The sequence below is a fragment of the Phocoena phocoena genome, chromosome 2 (genome assembly GCF_963924675.1).
Source record: "Phocoena phocoena chromosome 2, mPhoPho1.1, whole genome shotgun sequence".
Classification (NCBI taxonomy): domain Eukaryota; kingdom Metazoa; phylum Chordata; class Mammalia; order Artiodactyla; family Phocoenidae; genus Phocoena; species Phocoena phocoena.
In genome coordinates, this window is record NC_089220.1 from 28,385,454 (window position 1) to 28,407,012 (window position 21,559).

At 51.4% G+C, this 21,559-nt stretch overlaps 1 protein-coding gene across 1 annotated transcript; it reads left to right on the forward strand.

The window, feature by feature from the left end:
* The first annotated feature begins 908 nt into the window (after nt 1–908).
* Nucleotides 909–20,398, forward strand: MIDEAS (mitotic deacetylase associated SANT domain protein). Its single transcript, XM_065872072.1, has 12 exons — nt 909–2,351; nt 3,759–4,058; nt 9,498–9,843; nt 11,860–11,926; nt 12,425–12,567; nt 12,688–12,791; nt 13,263–13,338; nt 14,052–14,140; nt 16,578–16,727; nt 17,955–18,164; nt 19,658–19,854; nt 20,221–20,398. Exons 1-12 carry the CDS (start codon nt 915–917, stop codon nt 20,396–20,398), a joined length of 3,297 nt encoding a protein of 1,098 aa, XP_065728144.1. The 5' UTR covers nt 909–914.
* Nucleotides 20,399–21,559: the final 1,161 nt, after the last annotated feature.

Genomic DNA, 21,559 nt, shown 5'->3' on the forward strand with positions numbered 1-21,559 from the left:
CCCAGGGGTGGGGTTAGGACTGCACACACCGTTCGGGGCCTCACCTACGTGCCTCAGTGTAAAGGACGTGGACCCAGGACTCTGCAAGGTCGGTGGACCTCCCGACCCATGGGCTGCACAGTTGGGAATGACTAACGTTTTCTCCATTTCCTGTCTGAGAGGTGCATGGAGTGTCAGAGGAGGCATTGGCTGAAAACACTCCTGCGGGGTCTACTGGGGAGGCCACTGCCTGGACAGATGTGAGAGGACCTGCTTGGCTGCCCAGTAGGCTGGGGCCTGGCTTCAGACGAGTAGGGAACCCAGCGTGGCCTTTGTTACCCCTTATCCCAGCTTGACTGCAGGGGCTCAGGCTGGATCTCAGCCCCACTTGCCCCCTCGGCGGGTGCTTTTGTGCATTGCGCAAGTTACACAACCAAACGCAGCAGTCCCGGACACTGACCAGGATGGCGAGGTGGTGGGACAAGGGAGGGTCCCAGAGCACCCTGGGGGATGTTGCCGCCTTCTGGTAGCTCCCCCAAGGTCCTGGCTCCTGCCTCACCAATGCTGCTCTGTGACTTTGGGCTTGTCCCCAGGAGGCAGTGGAACTGTAGGACCCTTGAGACCCTCCCCTCACACTTGTGCTGCCCTCCGGGGCATCCTGGGTGGCTGTGGCTGACACTATTACTGTTCTGTCTGCAGGCTCCAGGGCCCTGTGGAGCATCGTGAACTGGGAACAGTAGAGGAGCCTGAGAGCCTCTCTGCAAAAAGGAACGAAGCACCAGCAGTTCTTTCTCCCCGTGCCCGACCGCGTCATCCAGCGTTTCCTCTGCCCCCTCTGGCTGCTGGACTAGGGCCAAGCTTCCAGCAGGACCATCCCCCAGGGGATGGGCAACTGGTGAAGTAGGTCTCACTGCTGGGGCCCAGTTGGCCACACCATGAACCTCCAGGCCCAGCCCAAGGCTCAGAACAAGCGGAAGCGTTGCCTCTTTGGGGACCAGGAACCAGCTCCCAAGGAGCAGCTCCAACCCCTGCAAGCACCACAGCAGCCCCCGGCCCCTCCACCGTCCAGAGTGAAGGAGGAGCCTTACTTTGCGCACGAGGGTCCGGCAGGGGCTGCCCCCGCCTCCCAGCCTGTCGAACTGCCGCCTTCCAATAGCCTGGCCCTGCTGAACTCCGTGGTGTATGGGTCTGAGCGAACCATGTTGTCTCAGCAGGTGGGCTCGGTCAAGTGGCCCAACTCTGTGATGGCTCCAGGGCGGGGCCCGGAGCGTGGAGGAGTTGGGGGTGTCAGTGACAGCGGCTGGCAGCAGCAGCCGGGCCAGCCTCCGCCCCACTCGACATGGAATCGCCACAGCCTCCCCCTTTACAGTGGACCCAAGGGAAGCCCTCATCCTGGCATGGGGGTCTCCACCTACTATAACCACCCTGAGCCACTGAAGCGGGAGAAAGCAGGGGGGCCACAGCTGGACCGCTTTGGGACCGCTGTGCGGCCGATGGTGCCACAGAAGGTGCAGCTGGAGGTTGGGCGGCCCCAGGCACCCCTGAACTCTTTCCATGTGACCAAGAAGCCGCCGAACCAGACGCTGCCCCTGCAGCCCTTCCAGCTGGCGTTCGGCCACCAGGTGAACCGGCAGGTCTTCCGGCAGGGCCCGTCGCCGCCCAACCCCGTCGCCGCCTTCCCACCGCAGAAGCAGCAGCAGCAGCAGCAAGCGGCCCTGCCCCAGATGCAGCTCTTTGAGAACTTCTACCCCATGCAGCAGCCGCCCTCTCAGCAGCCCCAGGACTTTGGCCTGCAGCCGGCCGGGCCACTGAGTCAGTCCCACCTGGCTCACCACAGCCTGGCACCCTACCCCTTCCCCCCAAACCCTGACATGAACCCAGAACTGCGCAAGGCCCTCCTGCAGGAGTCAGCCCCGCAGCCTGTGCTACCTCAGGCCCAGATCGCCTTTCCCCGCCGTTCCCGCCGCCTCTCTAAGGAGGGCGTCCTGCCTTCCACCACCCTGGATGGGGCTGGCACCCAACCTGGGCAGGATCCCGCCAGCAACCTGTTCCTGCACCACTGGCCCCTGCAGCAGCCGCCACCCGGCCCCCTGGGGCAGCCCCATCCTGAAGCTCTGGGATTCCCGCTGGAGCTGAGGGAGTCGCAGTTGCTGTCGGACGGGGAGAGACTGGCACCCAATGGCCGGGAGCGGGAGGCTCCCGCCATGGGCAGCGAGGAGGGCACGCGGGCTGTGGGCACAGGGGACTGTGGGCAGGTGCTACGGGGTGGGGTGATCCAGAGCACTCGACGGAGGCGCCGGGCGTCCCAGGAGGCCAATTTGCTGACCCTGGCCCAGAAGGCAGTGGAGCTGGCCTCACTGCAGAACACAAAGGTGAGAGTGGCATGGGCTGGGGACAGACCTGGCGGAGGGCAGGGCGAGCTGTGTCTGGGGCCAGGGGAGAGCAAGTGACTCCAGGGTCACAAGGGCAGTTTTCTCCCTTCATTGAAGGAAATGAAAGAACCCATCCATTTCAGGGAGTTCTGAACTCTCTGCATGCAAAGAACCTCTACGTAGGTGTATCCATACCTGAAGGGTAGATGGGTTTTATACACACGCAGGGTTGCAGGCAGGAAAATGCAATACACCATCGTGGGTTGCCTTCTTCATTTGGGACTTGCAGGGTTGGAAGTAGAGGGAGGTGAAACCATTTCCAGATCCAGTATGCTAAAAGACAGGAATGTGGTAGTGGTTGCACAGGTTGTTATGCTTGTCAAAATGCATCAAACTATAATTAAGGGCTTCCCTGGTGGCGCCGTGGTTCAGAGTCCGCCTGCCGATGCAGGGGAAAACGGGTTCATGCCCCGGTCCGGGAAGATCCCACATGACGCGGAGCGGCTGGGCCCGTGAGCCATGGCCGCTGAGCCTGCGCGTCCGGAGCCTGTGCTCCGCAACGGGAACGGCCACAACAGTGAGAGGCCCGCATACCGCAAAAAAAAAAAAAACAAAAAAAAAAACTATAATTAAAAATAGGTGCATTCTGTTGTGTGTAAATTATACAGCAATAAAGTTGATTGGAAAGAAAAGACAATCTAAATGGGGAAGAAGAATGAATAGAATTTGAGCACCTACGTTGTACTTGGAGTTTCTTATCTTTGATCACAAGTAATTTCTCATCAAACCCTGTGAAAGGGATGCTGGCGTTTATCCCATTTTATTGCTAAAGAAGCTAAGGCCCAAGTGGGATTTCCCAAGGTCACAAAGGTAGGACAGAAGCTAGTATCTGACTCCAAAGCCAGTGTTTGCCCCTTCCCTCACTGGAGGTCTCAACCCTCGAAGCCTATAGGGCCAGACCTATATGTAGGAGGCTGCAGAACTTGACTTCACTCCAGCCAGTTGCCAGTGGGGAAATAGATCCAAAGACCACCCTTACCTTGGCACAGGTTCCTTGCTTGCTTTCTTTTGCAGAGATATGTTTTGAATATGTAGATACTATTTCACATGCCATGCACCGTGTAGACCAAACAAAACACATCGATTAGCCACTTTTGGCCTGAGTTGGCCATCTGGGGATTCCTGCTCCAGGCCAGGATGGGAGAACCTGGCAGAAGGGAGGTTATGGAGAGTATTTGGGAATATGGTGGGGGAAAAGGTGGTCAGGGAAAGGCCAGGTTGCCAAAGACCACTGGGAACCATCATGGGTGTTTGAGTCCCTGAATCAAACGGGATTAGGGGTCCCGGACCAGCAGATCAGGACTTACCTTCTAACCATCTCCATTTCCTCTCTCTCTCCTTCTCCAGGATGCCAGTGGCTCTGAGGAGAAGCGGAAAAGTGTATTGGCTTCAACTGCCAAGTGTGGGGTGGAGTTTTCTGAGCCTTCCTTAGCTGCCAAGCGAGCACGAGAGGACAGCGGGATGGTACCCCTCATAATCCCAGTGTCTGTGCCTGTGCGGGCTGTGGACCCAACTGAGGCAGCCCAAGCTGGAGGTGTTGACGAGGATGGAAAGGGTCCTGAACAGAACCCCACTGAACACAAGCCGTCGGTCATCGTCACCCGCAGGCGGTCCACCCGTATCCCCGGGACTGATGCCCCAGCTCAGGTATGAGAGGCGCCCCATGCAAGCAGCTCAGCACCTGGGTGCTCCTGGTGACCTAATATTATATGGGAAAAAGGAGAACATGGCAGTATAGGAGGGATTCAAGTCACCCATGGGGATATTATTTATATTTTCCAAACAAAACTTTTGGACAAATGAACTTATGAGGGACAAAGAGACAATTTTATACTTGAAATTTGGACTGTTTAGGAAAATCCAGAATGTATGAATCTCTTTTATTTCAGGTCAGCAAATTTTGATTTGGCCTCTAATGTGGGTCAGGCCTTGTGCTAGGTACTGGGATATAGAAATGTTTGCTTGTTCTGTCAGTACAAACATGTATGTTGTACTCTCCCACTAAGACTGAGGTTTTGTCTTTTTTTTCTTAGTTCTGTCAGTATTAGTTTTATACATTTTGATGCAATGTTAATTGCATACTTATTTAGAACTGGATTAGTTAGACACTTTATCATGAAATGTTTCTGTTTTTATTTTTAGTAATCTTTTTGCCTTTTAAAGTCTACTTTGTCAGATATTTCTCTTTCTTTCCCTTAGTGTGGGTGGGAGGAGGATGGGATGTGTATCTTTTCCATCTTTTTACTTTCAGCCTTTCTGTATCCTTCTACTTAAGGTATATCTTTCAACTGGATTTGTAATTGGGGTTTGTTATCATCTGTTCTAACAACCTTTGTCTTTTCGTTAGAGCATTGATACAGTTTACATTTAATGTAATTACTGATAAACTTTGGTTTAAATCTGCTGTCCACTTATCCCATCCTGCCTTTTCTTTCTTCCTTTTTTTTCCCTTTTTTTGTTTTCCTTTGGATTGATTGGGTTTGTTATTCCATTTCCCCTCTTTATTAATTTATTAGTTATATACTTATGTATTACTCCTTCAGTGATTACCATAGCGGCCTTTATTACCTGGATTTCTATTAGAGAATTAAGCCCTACAGAAGGGGATTTGAGTGACCATTTTCTCAATTATCTGGAGGATGGTACATAGCTAGTACCATTCTAGAGGTGTAGGAGAGAAGTCAACTTATTACATAGTGAATGCCTTATGACACTAGAGCTGAATCCTCTGGTTGAGAAGCGTTCCTAGAGATTAAAATGCATTCTTAGCTTATTGAAATCTAACGTAAGTTAGTGCTTTGCCTCTTCTTGGACAATGCAGAGTTCTTATAACCCTTTAACTCCATTTTCCCCTAACCCCTAACTTGTAGAATTATTGACATGACTTTTCATTCTCCCTATATTGTAACATTGATAGGACATTATAACATTATGGTTTTGTTCAGTTGTTGTTCATTTTAGATTTATTCAAATACTTAAGAGTGTTTTGTTGCTTTTTATTTCTTCTCATATCTCCAAGCTTCCATCTCAGTTCATTTATATGCTGTTTGAAGAGCATCCCTTAGTATTTCCTTTAGTTCCTTTAGTGTGAGTCTATTAGTGATAAATTTTATTAGTCTTTGATTGTCTGAAAATGTTTTTATTTCATCTTCATTTTTGAAGGATAACTTTGCTGGGTAGAGAATTCTGTGTTGGTAGTTTTTTTTTTTTTTTCTTGGCACTTTAAAGATGTCATTCCATTGTTTTCAGGCTTCTATTGTAGGTACAGTATTGAGAAATCACTATAATCCATATTGTTGCTCCTTTGAATGTAAGGTATCTTTTTATCTTGTTGTTTTAAGATTTTTTTTTTTTTGTCATTGGTTTTCAGCAGTTTTGCTGTGAAACCTAAGTATTGATCTCTTTGTATTTATCCTGTTTAGAGTGCTTCTGCTCCATATTCTCTCTCCTCTCCTTCTGGGACTCCAGTTACACGTTTTGTTAGTGCTTTTCACTGTATCCCCTATTTTGTCTGTCATGCACTTTTCTGTGTTTTCCATTTCTTCTTTTTTTTTAAGTCTGACCTGTCTTTCAGTTCACCAGTTCTCTCTTTAGCTGTGTCTAATATGTTGTTAAGCCCATTCATTGAACTCTTGTTTTCAGTTATTTTATTTTTCAGTAACCTGATTTTTCATCTGGTTCATTTTTAGAGTTTCTAGTTCTTTGATGAGATTCTCAACCTTGCCTTTTATTTTATTGCACAACTTAAGCGTAGTTTTCTTTTTTTTTTTTTTTTTTCCTTTTTTGGCCACACCGCATGACTTGTGGGATCTTAGTTCCCCGACCAGGGATTGAACATGGGCCCCAGCAGTGAAAGCGCCAAGTTCCAACCACTGGACCACCAGGGAATTCCCAAGCATAGTCTTCTTAAAGTTTATGTCTCATAGCTCCGTTAATGGGATCCCTGTGGGTCTGTGTTTATTATCTGCTATTTCTTGTTTTTAAGTCACATCTTACTCTTTTGTATATCTGGCTATTTTTTATTGAATGTCAGACATTATATATGAAAAATTGTTGAGGTAATTAGAGACTCTGGATGCTGTTCTCCTCTACTGGAGAGGATTTGTCTTTGCATCTGACAGGTAGCAAAGAGCACAAGCAATCCTGGATTACTTTAACTTAATCAGATGATTTGAAGCGGGGCATTATTCCATTTGAGAACTAATCTATATCTGATTCACCTTTATTCTGAGGGTCTAGCCCTTTGGAGTCCCAATCCAAAGCCTAGGGGTTCACCAGGCTCTCCTTCCTTGGCAAGCTCTAAACTCCAGTTTTTATTCTGCTGGCTCCTTGAATTTATTAAAAGCTTTACCCAGTTTCTCAGCCTCTCCGTTGTCTCTTCCATAACAGCATCTATCTCTAGGGAAAACACAATTCTAAATGCTGGGCTCACCTTTTTGGCTTTCCTTTTTTTCCCCTGGATCTTGGCCCTTTAATTCTTTGCCAACTAATTTGTTCTCTGGTACCTGCAGAAATGTGGTTTTGTACAGCATCTAGATTTTATTAGTCATTCGCAACTGGAGAGTTGGCCTGCGTGCCTGTTGTCTATAACAGAAAGGAGAGCCCCAAGATCATCTTGAGTAGCACAGTCTCTGCTCTCTGGAATCTTGTTCTCTGGTTGGGGGAGAGTTTGTGGTGGAGGCTGCAGCCTTGGGCAGCTTGTCCTGAGGATGGCAGGAAAGAGCCTGAGCAACTACACAGCTCAACATACCCATTTCATAGATGAGGAAATAGGTCCAGAAAAGGCCAGAGGCTTACTTAAGATCATACAGCCAAGTAGTGGCAGAGCTTACCCTGGAATTTGGATCCCTTGAATCCTGCCTGAGGACTCTCACTATACCAGGCTTTTGGGGAGGTCTTTCTCTTTCTCTTTCTCTCTCTCTCTTTGTGTTACAGACATTTTCAGTCATGCACAGAAGTAGAGAAAATGGTATAATGAGTCCTAATATTTAGCCATCACCCTCTTTTACAGTTTTCAAAATACAACCAATCTTCTTTCATTTGTACCTCTACTTCTCCCTGCCACTGGATTTTTTTTGAAGCAAATCCCAAACATCACATCATTCCATCCATAAATACTTTGATTTTGTACCTGAAGTACACCATACATAAGGATTCTTTCCTTCCCTCCCTCCCTTCCTCCCTTCCTTCCTTCCTATGTCATCACACCTAAAAAATCAATATGAGGGCTTCCCTGGTGGCGCAGTGGTTAAGAATTCGCCTGCCAATGCAGGGGACATGGGTTCGAGCCCTGGTCCAGGAAGATCCCACATGCCGCGGAGCAGCTAAGCCCGTGCGCCACAATTACTGAGCCTGTGCTCTAGAGCCCGCAAGCCACAACTACTGAAGCCCACACTAGTAGAGCCCATGCTCCACAAGAGAAGCCACCGCAATGAGAAGCCCGTGCACTGCAACAAAGAGTAGCCCCTGCTCGCCACAACTAGAGAAAGCCCGCGCGCAGAAACGAAGACCCAATGCAGCCTAAATAAATAAATAAACAAACGATCAATATGAAAAATATTGTCAAATATTTAGAATAGTTTAAATCCATTTTCCCTATAAAATCACAAATCATTACAGCTAGCTTGAGTTCATGTTAGATTTCTTGTCTAGAAGTTTGGGGGCCTTTGGCTCCACTGCATTTTTTTCTGTGCAATCATATTGTTCCCCTTAGGGGGAGAGAATGAGCAATGTCATTTCTTCCTAGTCTGTAGAAGAGCAGAGAGGGCACAGATGGCTAAAAGACATGGCCAAGGCTCATGGGGACTCAGGGCCCTCTGCTGGAAGGTCTTGTGGGAGCTGGAACCTGGGACGGGGAGAAAGCCTGTTGTTCCTGGGCCCAGTCAGTGTGGCCAGTCTCACCTGTGCACCCAGGGAGATGATCGATGTCACTCACTCATGTAGGCCTCCATTCTCTCTTGAGAGGAGAGGGATGCAGCAAGGAAAGGCCTCTATTCCTGTACAGCCCTGCCCTCTATTCTGTATGGAGGCCCACAAGGCATGCCAAGCAGGGAGAAGTGTAAGCCAGAAGGACTAACATTTGACAGCAAAGGTAGGACTGATACTATGAGAATAAAAGTTCTTCAAGGACAGGGCTGTCCTGTTCACTCTGTGGTCCCATGCCTAGCTTGGGTCTTGGCACGCGATATGGGCCTCCATCTAATGCAGAGCTTGGGGTTTAAGTAGTGATAGCAGTCAGTATTGATTGAGTAATTACTATGTACCAGGTACTGTTCTCAGTGATTTCCATGTATTAATTTATTTAGTCCTTATAGCTACCCCATTAGGTAGGCGTTTGTTATTTCCATGTTAAAAATGATAATGCACACAGAGTTAAGTATTTTAAGTGGTAATTAAAGGAAATAGATCCCAGTCCAAGCAATCCAGTTCCAGGGCCTGGCCCTTAACTACAATAGTTCCCTGCCCTGTAGCATACTTTACAGCAGGGGTTGGCAGCTATGATCGGTGAACCAAATCCAGCCCTAAGACTGTTTTTTACACTTATCAAAGGATTCTTTTAAAAGGGCAGGGGGTGGGGTCAGGAGAAGAAGAAGAATATGCACCAAAGAATATGTGTGTGGCCCACGAAGCCTAAAATACATACTATCTGGCCCTTGACAGAGACAGTGTGCTGACCCCTGCCCTAGAGGAGACAGTAAGAAGGGCGTTAGGATCTGCTTCCTGTGTCAGGCTTGCCTTAGTGGGTGTGGTGGGCAGACTAAGTTCCAAAGGTGAAACTGGCAAGCAGTGGTCAAGACTTCAGTTTTTATGGGGCTTCCCTGGTGGCGCAGTGGTTGAGAGTCCGCCTGCCGATGCAGGGGACAAGGGTTCGTGCCCTGGTCCGGGAAGATCCCACGTGCCGTGGAGCGGCTGGGCCCGTGAGCCATGGCCGCTGAGCCTGCGCGTCCGGAGCCTGTGCTCCGCAACGGGAGAGGCCGCAACAGTGAGAGGCCCGCGTACCACAAAAAAAAAAAAAAAAAAAAAAAAGACTTCAGTTTTTCCCAGGTTGTAGGTGGCTGAGCCATCTTGGCCTGTTTCCTTCTCCAGGCTGAGGACATGAACGTCAAGTTGGAGGGGGAACCTTCAGTGCGGAAACCAAAGCAGCGGCCGAGGCCTGAGCCTCTGATCATCCCCACCAAGGCGGGCACTTTCATCGCCCCTCCCGTCTACTCCAACATCACCCCGTACCAGAGCCACCTGCGCTCCCCTGTCCGCCTGGCTGACCACCCCTCTGAGCGGAGCTTTGAGCTGCCCCCCTATACACCACCCCCCATCCTCAGCCCCGTGCGGGAAGGCTCCGGACTCTATTTCAATGCCATCATGTCAACCAGCAGCATCCCAGCCCCTCCTCCCATCACGCCAAAGAGTGCCCATCGCACCCTGCTCCGGTCTAGTGAGTGATCCCCCCTCAGCAGCCATGAGGGCAGGCATTGTGGGAGGGCGGTGGGTAGGGAAGACTCAGCTTCTGGCACTGCCGGGGTTGGGCTGGCATGCCATGGGAAAAGGGGCGCTACTTCTACTGTCTCCTTTGAGAGAGAGAAGGAGGTTGTCCTGGCTCAAGTACGTGCTGTGGTTGGGGAGAGGAGGTGTCAGCCCAACTGCTTGGACTTAAATCCCAATTCCACAATTTACTGTTCCATCCCCTGTGGAAGTGATTTAAACTCCCTGGGTCTCAGTTTCTTCAGCATGTAAATGAGGATGTTAGTAGTGTTTGGTTAATGATGAAATTGCCAATATGTATTCAGCTATTTTTAGAACCACAAACAGCAGTTTCCTATGGTTCAACCTAATAGCTACCTCAGAGTGTTGTGGTGAGGTCCAGATGCATTAATACACGTAAAGCACTTTACATTGTGCCTGGTGTGTCACATTTGTTCTTAATAGAACAAATTAAGACCAAATTAAGACAAATTAAGAACAAATTAAGACAGGTGGCAGATGCTGTCTCCTGTGTCTCGAACAGTCATTTTGGCCCAGAGCAGACATTTTGGCTGGCCTGGGTGGTGAATTGCTGAAAAATGTTGCCCACTCCATACAAGAATTCATTTCCCCTGAAAAATGGGATAATCCTATCTCAGGGTGATAGAGAAGATGGAGAGTAATCCCGACCAGAGGTAGCACAGAGGTGAGGCAGTGCGGTCCCGGGATTAACCTCTGACCCTGACCTCATCGTGGCATGCCTCTCTGGTGCCCTCTAGTGTCTGGGTGAGAAATGGCTCACCCTGGCCTGGCTGGCCTTTGGCTCTTCCACTTCTACTGGAAGCTTGGAAGCTTCTCTCCATGCCTGGGTTGTGCAGGAAGAAGTCGCTGTTGAGACCAGCTTGGCGGCAAAGAAGAGGTCTGTCCATCCATGAGGATTTTCTTGCACTCAGGTGTAAAGCCTGAACTGGGTCCTGTGAGGGCACCAGTAATGTGTGGGACACCGTGGTCTGTTCTAAAGAGAGTGCTGGGTTATTAGGGCGTTGACTTGAAAGCCTGGGAGACAGGAAAGCAGAAGTTTCAGGCAGAGTGGGATCAGCAGTCAGTGAGTGAAGCCTGCAGAGGCTGCTAGCCCTAGTGGTGAGGAAAGCATTTATTGAGGAGAGGGTGGGGTTAAAGCTGAGCTTGAACTAGGAAGCAGGTGGGGAGGGCACACTAGGCAGAAGAAAGGAGAGGTGCAAAGGCCCAGAGGTGGGACTGTGCAGGGAGCGCGAGGGGCCATGAGGGAGCGGCCTGCAAAGATGGACGGTCCAGGCAAGGCGGTGGTGGGATGCATAGCTGGCAGGGGAACCGCCTTGAACACTGAGCTGAGGAGTTGAAGTTTTCTCTCAGGTTGCAGAGGGGAGTCAGCAGATTTTGCTTTTGGAGCAAGAGAGTGTCTTGATCACACAGGGCGTTAAGATTAGCTCGGGAGAAACCAAGGCAGAGAACCCAGCAAGGAAGTGAGAAGATAATTATGAAACAGTGATCTCCTTCACCACCTCGTTTGTGTGGCGGAAGTTTCAGCCTCTCTACTAGAGCAACCATAGTTGAATGCTGGACTTAATGCTGTACTGTGGGCGCTCCCGGGGCAGAACATGGCTCTAGTAGTGGAACTGGTAGCAGTAGTAATAAGAGTAGCTAATATTTATCGAGGGCTCAGCTTTGTGCATGATTTCATTCGATCCTCACATCAACCTAGGGAGATAGGTAGCAACAGCCCCTTTCAGCAGGCGTGAAAACGGAGGCACCCACATATTTGGTAAAGTCACAGCTAGTTGTCACAATTGCAGGCTGCAGAGCCAGGACTCAGGGTGCCTGATTTCCCAGTGTGAACCTCAGAGTCACTGCTGTGGCTCTTGTGCGTAAAGAGCAGCCACCTAGGGTTGGAGAGGGTGGCTTTGCTGAAGGGCAGAGGGTGCCATTTACTAACCTGCCTTTTGTCCCATAGATAGCGCTGAAGTCACCCCGCCTGTCCTCTCTGTGATGGGGGAGGCCACCCCAGTGAGCATCGAGCCGTAAGTTCAGCCCAGCCTCTGGCTCAGGGGGTGAGGGTGGCCAGCTGGAGTCCGGTGCGTGCAGGTGGGCCCTACGAGGAAGAGGAGGCTTCTGTGGGCTGGGGGCTGAGCAGACCTCTCTGGGCTTCTGCACTTAGCCCTGGGCTTCACTGATCCCCACCCCAGCTTCTGTGTGGAAGTCACAGGGAAGGAAAGGACCAGCTCAGTTTGAATTTGCCTCTGAGGAGAATTAGAAGGGCAGTCCAAGAGTCTTTCCCTGTCTGTAAACCTGGAGCTTTTTCTCCCCTTTCCAACCTCTGGGCCTTGCCTTTCTGACAGCACCAGGTGCCACTTGCCAGGCTGTCCTCATAGAAGCCAGGTTCCCTTACACCCAGCTGAAGCCTTGCCGCGCTCAGCCTCTGCCAGCTACCCCTGCATCTTCTCCCTCCTCAGGGAGGAAGTAGGGTTCCCCATCCCCACATGGTGAAGCCTCACTCCCTGCCCTTTCCGCCCCTGCAGACGGATCAACGTGGGCTCCCGGTTCCAAGCAGAAATCCCCTCAATGAGGGACCGCGCCCTGGCAGCCGCAGACTCCCACAAGGCCGACTTGGTGTGGCAGCCATGGGAGGACTTAGAGAGCAGCCAGGAGAAGCAGAGGCAAGGTGAGAGGTCACGAGCCAGCAGGCAAAGGCTGGCTATTGGGCAGTGGGTGGGCTAGGCTCCGCCCCATGCAGCCCTGCCCAGCCCAGCCCTAAAAGTGCCTTTCTCTCCTCCCTCCCCAGTGGAAGACCTGCTGACAGCTGCCTGCTCCAGCATTTTCCCTGGAGCTGGCACCAACCAGGAGCTGGCCCTGCACTGTCTGCACGAGTCCAGGGGAGACATCCTGGTGAGACACTGCCCCTGGTGGAGGGAGGGCCCCTTGGGGAGGCTGGCAGGGATCCGTGTGTGTGCTCTCCAGGAGCCAGGCCTGTCGGCGAGCTGATTTGAGGCAGGCAGGAAGGTCTGACCAAGTTGGGGATGGTAGGGGGTCGGCCTGAGGGAGCCCTGGTTCCAAACTACAGACTTTGCTGTGCAAGGTCCACCCCAGTCTCTGATACTGGGTAGTGGGTCCCCACCCTCGGATGGGGCTGTCACTGAGGGCCTTCTCTATCTGTGGCTGCCTGCCTTGGGGACCATGTGTTTCCTCTTTTAAGAGGCCCTGAGCCACCCAACACCCATGCCCTTGCCATCCTGCCAGACCTCTTGCCCCTCCGCAGTTAAGAGGGCCAAGAGTGGGTGCCCACCCTACTCAGAGGTCCGAATTTTGCCCACCAAGACCCCTGCCAGGGCCTTGACCTTTTCTTCACTTCCCTTTCAGGAAACGCTGAATAAGCTGCTACTGAAGAAGCCCCTGCGGCTCCACAACCACCCGTTGGCAACTTATCACTACACAGGTGGGCTGGCAGCGTGGGCCTGGGGCCTCGAGGGGTCTCCAGCGTCAGTGGGGCTCAGTTCAGTGCTGAGTCGCAGCCCAGGGTGGAGCGGGGGTGGAGAGGTGGGGGGCAGGTAAGCCAAGATCCAGTGTGAGGGGACTGACACCAGAGCTGGGGTGGCTCTCAGGGGGCTTCCTGTGCCCTGCAAGGGAAGGGAGAAGGGCATAAGCAGGTGGGAGCCCATCTGGGTAAAAGAGCCCAGGGTGTGGGTATAAGGGGCAGGAACCCAGGGAGTGCCATCCAAATTGGCATCAGGTGCTGGAACTTAAGAGGACCCCTGGAGTGCCATGTCCCATTCTGGGGACTGTGCTTTCAGAGGGACATTGACCAAGTGGCATATTCATAGCAGTCCCTAGTATCAACCCCCGTCAAGTGGTGCATCCCGTCTGTGCCAGGTATATCACCAAGGGCTCCACATGCATTGTCTCACTGAGTCTGTACGACAGCTGGTGAGGTGGCTTCTATTACTAGTTCCCATTTCACAAGTGGGGAAAGTGAGGCTCAGAGGCTAAGCAACATGGCTAGTAAGTGGCAGAAGCAGGATGTGGAGCCAGCTCTGAACGCCTGCAGAGACAGCGGCTAGATGACCTCACACTTTTCTGCTGGTCAGAATTGCCCCCGCAGTGCTCACAGTCCCACCCCCTCACTACCCTGGCTTCCTCTTTGCCTTGCAGGCTCCGACCAGTGGAAGATGGCTGAGAGGAAGCTGTTCAACAAGGGCATTGCCATCTACAAGAAGGATTTCTTCTTGGTGCAGAAGCTGGTGAGCTGGGGCTCTGTTTTGGGGGCAAGAGAGGGGCAGGAGCTGCCTACATCATTCGGGGGCTCCCTCTGCCGGTGGGGGGGCCCTGCAATTGCTTACCAAGACCTCTTACAAAGCAGTTAGGTCAATGCCACTAAGTAGCTTCAGAGACATTTTTTCTTTTTCTTTCGTTCTTTTTTTTTTAAATACATTTATTTATTTATTTTTGGCTGCATTGGGTCTTCGTTGCTGCACGCAGGCTTTTTTTAGTTGCAGCGTGCGGGCTTCTCATTGCGGTGGCTTCTCTTGTTGAGGAGCATGAGCTCTACGCGCACGGGCTTCAGTAGTTGTGGCACGTGGACTCAGGAGCTGTGGCTCGCGGGCTCTAGAGCGCAGTCTCAGTAGTTGTGGCGCACGGGTTTAGCTGTTCCGCGGCATGTGGGATCTTCCCGGACCAGGGCTTGAACCCATGTCCCCTGCATTGGCAGGCGGATTCTTAACCACTGCGCCACCAGGGAAGTCCCCAGAGACATTTTTTCCTAAACAAAACAAGAATGGAAATGATCAGGCCTTTTCCCCCTTGGTTCTAAGCCCCTTCCCTCACCTTAGGGTAGGGTGGCCACACTCTGAAGTCTCAGTCCTGAGCGGGGCCCTCAGTCCAGTGGCACCAAATAAATAGTGACTTGCCTAAGGGAGAACAGGAAGAGAAGGGGGGCTGCAAGCAGAGGTGAGCCATCCTAAGGGGCTGGAGTACTTCAAAGGCCACAAGTAGTGGGAGGAGAAGTCACCCCAAGATGAGGGGACCGAGAGCTAGCAAGTGACTATAACTGACCTAGGGGGCTTCTGCCCACTTCCTGTCAGGCCCGGGGCTTCCTTCCAGTAACTCAGCTGACAGAGTAGCAGAAGCCTGGGCCTAGTTTTCCTAGATTCTCTTGTCTTGCCCCTGTGTTCTTCTGGGAGAATGATATGCTAATCCAAGGGCTTGCATCTTCCCACCAGCCCTGTCTCACAAAGTCTGGGCTATGGCGAGAGTGAGCTGTGTGGACAGCTGAGGGAAGAGTGCTTCCCAGAATGTGTTCTTTCCTCCTGGGATTGTAGGTTATACCAGGGACGCCCTGGGGCTTGGACCAAGTGCTGACAAATTCTCCTACAAGGGCCCTGTTGTGAGGACAGTCGTTTGCTGGGCTCCCTGATTGGGCAATATTGCCAGGAAGTACATGCCTCAGTGAAGCTCACTGAGGTGCCCCTAATGCCTTAATGAAAAGAGCAGACCATTGGTCAGGCTAACAGATGATCAGAGGGAATTGATAGTAAAAGTGTAAACAGGATCTAGTTAATAAATTTGTGACTTGGCCTTTCCTGGGAGATGAGTCATGTCTGCTTCCTGCTCATGCACAGAGGGCCCTCACTGACCCCTTGGGCTCTGTGGACAGGACACCCCAGTTCCCAGTGCAGCCCAGCAGCTGGCTGAGCAGTCTGGGAGTCTGAGGAGATGGGGGAGAGTCAGAGAAAACAGCTTGGGGGTCAGGGGGAGGTAGTCCAGAAACCAAACCCAGTGGCCAAATGGATTTGTGAAACAGGAGGGCTAGGGTTTCAGAGCTTGGGTGGCCCTTGGGGATCATCTGGTCTCATCCACTCACTACTTTCACACCAAGAGCCTTGCCTAAGGCCACACAGCCATTTAGTGGTAGAGTTAGAACAAGACTTAGCCTCCTGCTTCCTCTTCAGGCTTTCCAGGGCTTACGTGTTAGTCTCCCCTGAGTTCCTCCCCAACATACGGCAGTTGACAATTCTCTGTCCTCACTGCTCCCTCAAGAGGAATGAAATTGTTTGCTCCGATTGATGTAGAGAGGCTGTGTTGCCAGGTCTAGTCTGGCTTTGAATGTGGATGGTGCCCAGGCTTTTTCCCCTTTAACTTTTCATTTTGAAAAATCTCAAGCTTACAGAAAAATGGAAAGAATAGTATAATGGACACCCATATACCTCTCAGATTTACCAGTTGTTAACATTTGCCACATTTGCTGTCTCTCTGTGTCCGTAAATAAACACACACAGGTATTCTGTTTTAACCAATCATTAAAAGTTAGACATCATGACATTTGACCTAAATATTTCCTAAAACAAAGATATTCTCCTACAAAACCAAAGTACCATTATCACACCCAAGAAATTTAAACTGACACAATAATGCTCTCTAATACATGATCCGTATTCAAATTTCCCCAATGGCTCCATGTTGTCCTTTTTAGCTTTTTAAAAAAAACTAGTGCTGAAGTGTTGAATTGGTCAGTGGTTTGTGCAGAGCAGGTGTTGGAGACATGCTTTTATTTCCTGGGTTTATTGGGTTTAGTGTTTGCTAAGGTTAACGGAGGGGCATGCAGGGATAAGAAAGGCTGGAGTGCCCCCAGGCAGGTGAGCTGAACCAGGAACTCTGACCTCAGTTTTGGCTTCATACCAGATCCAAACCAAGACCGTGGCCCAGTGTGTGGAGTTCTACTACACCTACAAGAAGCAGGTGAAGATTGGCCGCAATGGGACGCTAACCTTCGGGGATGTGGATACAAGTGATGAAAAGTCAGCCCAGGAAGAGGTTGAAGTGGATATTAAGGTGACTCCCTTCCCTGCCTCAGCTGCTTAGGCTGAGGTGGGAGCCTGAGGCCAAGCTCTCCAGGACTCCCTGGAGGGCAAAGAGAGGAAGGCAGTGTCCCTGACAGCCCCAGGGAGCTGATGTCCTGGATACTGGCCCTGGACCTTTGGGTTCCCCTCTCTATCTTCCAGTGTCATCGTAATAATATATTGTGTTGATGCAGAACATTGGGGGAAAAAACAATATTTGCACCAGCATTGACTTATTGTCCCCTCGTAGCAGACCTCTAACACTTTTTCCTAAACTTTAGTCATTCTTGTATCACCTTTATGAATTCTGCTTGTATCACCTTTATGAATTCTGCATCCTACCACATGGCACCATTACTATTTTTGTCATGTCCATACACCACTTGTGCTTTTAATATTTTTCTTTAAATCAACCCATTTTTTACTCAAGGGAAGCTTTATATCACAATCATAAATAGAAAACCGGTGTTGCTTGCCATAGAAGGTACTGGTAAAAATAAATATATATGAAAACCAAACAATGTTATTAAATTCTAGCCAGATACTATTACCTGCCGAGCCTCTGAGATGAGGCCTGACCTCTCCTTGTTAAGTCTAGAACAGTATAAAAGACACATTAATACCAACTCGAGACTTTGTCCTTGACATAATCAGGATTGAAAGAGAAGTGAAAAGAGAACGTTATTCAATTTTGTGAAAAGAGAATGTTATTTAATTCTGTGTCCATGTATCCACCTAATACCATCTTGGGGTCACAAGTCCACACTTGGTGACATGCTGCTCTAAGACAGGGAGTGATTTAGTTCCACTTGCAGATGGGAAGGGGGTAGAGATACAGGAAACGTTACAAAGATAGCTTAGAATGGAGCTCGAGGCTGCTGCCTGGTTCCACCAGACCACCCTGCCCTAGAATGTGTCTCTTGGACACACCCAAGAGGACAGGTGGCCTGTGGGGAGGGACTGGCATGCTCCCTCCCTGCCCCAGCTCCATCTCAAGTGCTTGGTCTCATCCTGAGGGCTTCCAGGCCTCAGGGCTCTCTCTCATTTTACCGGTGGATTAGCGGTGGGAGAGTATAGAGTCTAGCACAGGAGGCCGCACTGGTCCAGGCCAGGCTAGCAGGACTAGCAGGGCCCAGTGAGCCCCTGGCCGGGTCAGAATCAGTGCATGTGGCCGCATGACTGAGCCGTAGGCTCACTGCCCTGCTCTTGTCCCCCATAGACTTCCCAGAAGTTCCCCAGGGTGCCTCCTCCCAGAAGAGAGTCCCCAAGTGAAGAGAGGCTAGAGCCTAAGAAGGAAGTAAAGGAGACCAGAAAGGAGGAGGAAGAGATGCCAGAGACCCAGGAGAAGGCGGAGCAGGAAGAGGGGCGAGAGCGAAGCCGGCGGGCAGCGGCTGTCAAAGCCACGCAGACACTACAGGCCAATGAGTCGGTAAGTGTGACTGGGGGAGCCCAGGGCCAGGAGGACGGCTGGAGCTGGGCCTCGGGCTGTGGGAGGGAGGGCAGAGCAGGAACATCATCATCATCATCAGGGCAGGAAAGCACTAGATAGTTCATGCTGTTAACTCATTTTATCCTCATAGCTCCATGTAGTAGGTACTGTCATTATTCCCATTTTACAGAGAAGGAAATTGAGGTCCAAGGTAAGACAGCTAGTAGGCAGCCTGACTCCAGAATCCGCTATTAATTTTACACTATACCGCTTCTGTATCTGAGTCACAGAGGAAAAAGGCTTTGTGAAAACCCAGGTGTGTGGGACACTGGGGAAGCATTCCTGACTTACAGTTCAGACAGGGCTCCCCCTAAGAGAGCCGTGTCCCTGACAAGAATTCTGAAACTGAGCTGAGACAATGGGAATAACGACAACGGCCCCTCACGCATGTTGTCTGCGAAGTGCTTTCCTGTTCATTATCTCATTCATCCCTCGCGATAACCCCATAAAGTGTTAGCCCCCACCTTGCCGATGGAGGAAGCTGGGTTCAGAGATGCTAAGTGACTTGCCTGAGGTCCCACCCCAGTTCCTCCTAGTGCAGTGTTCTGTCCACCACATCACAGGCCAAGAAGCAAGACATACCAGCCAGAGCTGTTCCTTGTCAGGAAGAGGTCCCCCAAGAGAGAGAGGGCTGGGTAGGGTCTGCTACGGAACTACTATGAGAGTCTTTGTTTGTTTAATTTGTGTTGTACACTTAAACTTGCAGGAAAACCCTCACAAACTGTAGACACACAGCTGTTTGCTCCCTTCTGAGCCTTGTCTGTGCTCCTCCAAGAGCTGTGCTCAGTGTGCACACGCCACTGAGTTCTGCTGAACTTTTATGAATGCTTTCCTGTGTGGTTTGATCCAGTGCACACGTGTGTGACTCCTAATGGCCATCTGGGGCTCCCCTAACCCGAGGTCCATGGTTCGCATACCCTGAGCGGCACCTCTCCAGGTCTGCACCAGGCGTCCTGTGCTCTCTGGCACCTGCTTGGCGTTTCCCATGGTGGCTCATGTTGTCAGGAGCTAACTGCCTGCATGTTTGTCCCTTCAGACTGTGAGTTCTCTGATGGCAGGGGCTCCTGTCACCTCTCTATCCCCTGTGTAACCTGGCATGTTACACAGATTTGAAGGTCATTTATGGAATGAAGTCCTGAATAGACTAAGTGACTGAAAACATGAACCCACGTCATTAACAGAGACACCAAGACCCCTGTCAGATGCATCAGGAAGTCCTTATAGCAGCTAGGGCTGTCCCACGTAATTATGGTACCAGCAATTTGTGAAAACAGAGCTGTGAGTGCCTTGTCACTGGAAAGATTCAAGAGGATGCTAGGGGACCATTTGGAATGAGTGTATGATCTTTAAAAGCCCTCTGTTCACTGATATTCCATAATTCGGGATCCTCTCTTCCCCATATCTCTTAGCTCTCCTTGTTTGACCCTCTCCAGGCCAATGACATCCTCATCCTTCGAAGCCACGAATCCAATGCCCCTGGATCTGCAGGTGGCCAGGCCTCAGAGAAGCCAAGGGAGGGGCCAGGGAAGTCACGTAGGGCACTTCCTTTTTCGGAGAAGAAGAAAAAACCAGAGCCATTTAATAAGAGCCAGAATCAGGAGAACACTTTTCCGTGTAAAAAATGTGGCAGGTAAGAAGGCAGACCCAGTCTCCACTGGGACCTGGTAGGTTGGCTGCGGTTGGGGGAGGGGCAGACGTCGATTCCTGGGGAGGAGGAGGAGTCACAGCTTTCGCCCTGTCTCCTCATTGGCTCAGAGGGTTTCCCCGGTGACGTCCCTTGGCGGCTTTTAGAAGAGGGATGATGGCACTGAATCGGGAGCCCATCGGTCCCCTTGTTGGAGGGTGGGGCTGGACCACGTGGCGCGGAGCAAGCCAGAAGGGCCGGGGAGCCCCCGCAACAGACAGAGACATACACGCACGCACGCAGGTGCTCTAGCCTGGAGGTCCCAGGGGTGGAGACAGACCTCTTACTGGAGCCCCTCCTTCCCGGCTACAGGGTGTTTTACAAGGTGAAGAGCCGCAGCGCTCACATGAAGAGCCACGCCGAGCAGGAGAAGAAGGCGGCCGCTCTGAGGCAGAAGGAGAAAGAGGCCGCGGCCGCTGCGGCCACTGCGGCCGCCTCCCCCCACCAGCCGACCCTGAGGGAGGAGAGCAGCGCAGGCGAGAGGGGCTGACGCCCAGGGCTCCGGGCCCTGCTCCAGCCTGAGACGCTCTGCCAACACTGGAACCTCCGGAGGGAGAGATCACGTGGACTTGTCTCTGCAAAACGGATACAATTAAATAAACGGCTCTTTTACTTATATAGGGCCCAGGAGCAGTGTTAAGGGCTGCAGGATCCAGTTCTCTTGCATTTGGTCTGTCGGAAGTTTCCCTCCTGCTTTCCTGGGACTGGGAGAGTCCCTGCTCGCTGGGGCTGCCCCTGGGGAGGGGTTCCAGCGCTGCCGCAGCTGCCTCTCACATGGACCTCTGCCGCCACGCCACGAGGTTGCTTCTCTCCCTCTTTGTTTCCCTTGCTCCCTTAGGTCACCATGGAGAGACAAGCACAAGCGCGCCCCCTTGGCAGCATTAATCCCCCGCCCCAGGGGACCTGTACAGGCCCTGCCCCAAGCCCCGGAAAGAGGGACTCCGTGGGAAGGAGTGTGGTGGCCATCTCCGAGAGGGAGCTCAGCCTGGCATCTGTGCTGTCTCCTCTGCGGCAGTGTCCAGGCCATGCTGCTCCAGTGACTATGTCCTCAGAGAGGCCACGTTCTCCGTGGGAGGGAGGCTGCCAGAACAGGTGCAGGGAGAGAGACCAGGACTGGTACCTATCCCTTTGCTGCTCGCTAGCAGCCTGCTGGGGCTGGAAAGTTTTCTCAGATGTTTGGGGAAGGAGCCAATGTTCTTTGCAAGCTCTCAGCCTGCTGGAGGGAAGGAAACTGTGCAGAAGAAGGAAGCTGCAGGGCTGCTACAGGGCTAGGCCTGAGGGAGCTTTTGATAAGCTTTGGCTTTTCCTGCTTCCCACTTTTTTGCCAAATACCTTTGGGCCCTGGAGGCTGCTAAGGGAGCTTAGCCTAGGCCCAGCCTGCTCCTCCTTGGTGCAAGTTTCTTGCCTGCCTCTGTCCTGCCCTTGGCAGCTGCCACCTAACCCCACCCCACCTGGTCTAGTGCTGATATCCACAGCTCAGCCCTCAGTCCTGCATGCTGGAGATTTCTGGATCCTTCCCTGGGAAGGGGAGGTCTCCTAGCCAGATGGGACAGGAGCCTTCATTCCTTGACTTGTGTCATTTGGGAGCTATTTATTTATTCTTAATATTTAATTTTTAACATCCTCTCAGGGACCAGGGGATTCCTCCTTT

What these genes read in the sequence shown, in the direction of transcription:
- MIDEAS (XM_065872072.1), top strand. Translation starts at nt 915, where the DNA reads ATGAACCTCCAGGCCCAGCCCAAGGCTCAGAACAAGCGGAAGCGTTGC. An exon ending in CCTCACTGCAGAACACAAAG is followed by an intron (nt 2,352 to 3,758) that starts GTGAGAGTGGCA and finishes CTCCTTCTCCAG; the next exon opens with GATGCCAGTGGCTCTGAGGA. An exon ending in CACTACAGGCCAATGAGTCG is followed by an intron (nt 18,165 to 19,657) that starts GTAAGTGTGACT and finishes GACCCTCTCCAG; the next exon opens with GCCAATGACATCCTCATCCT.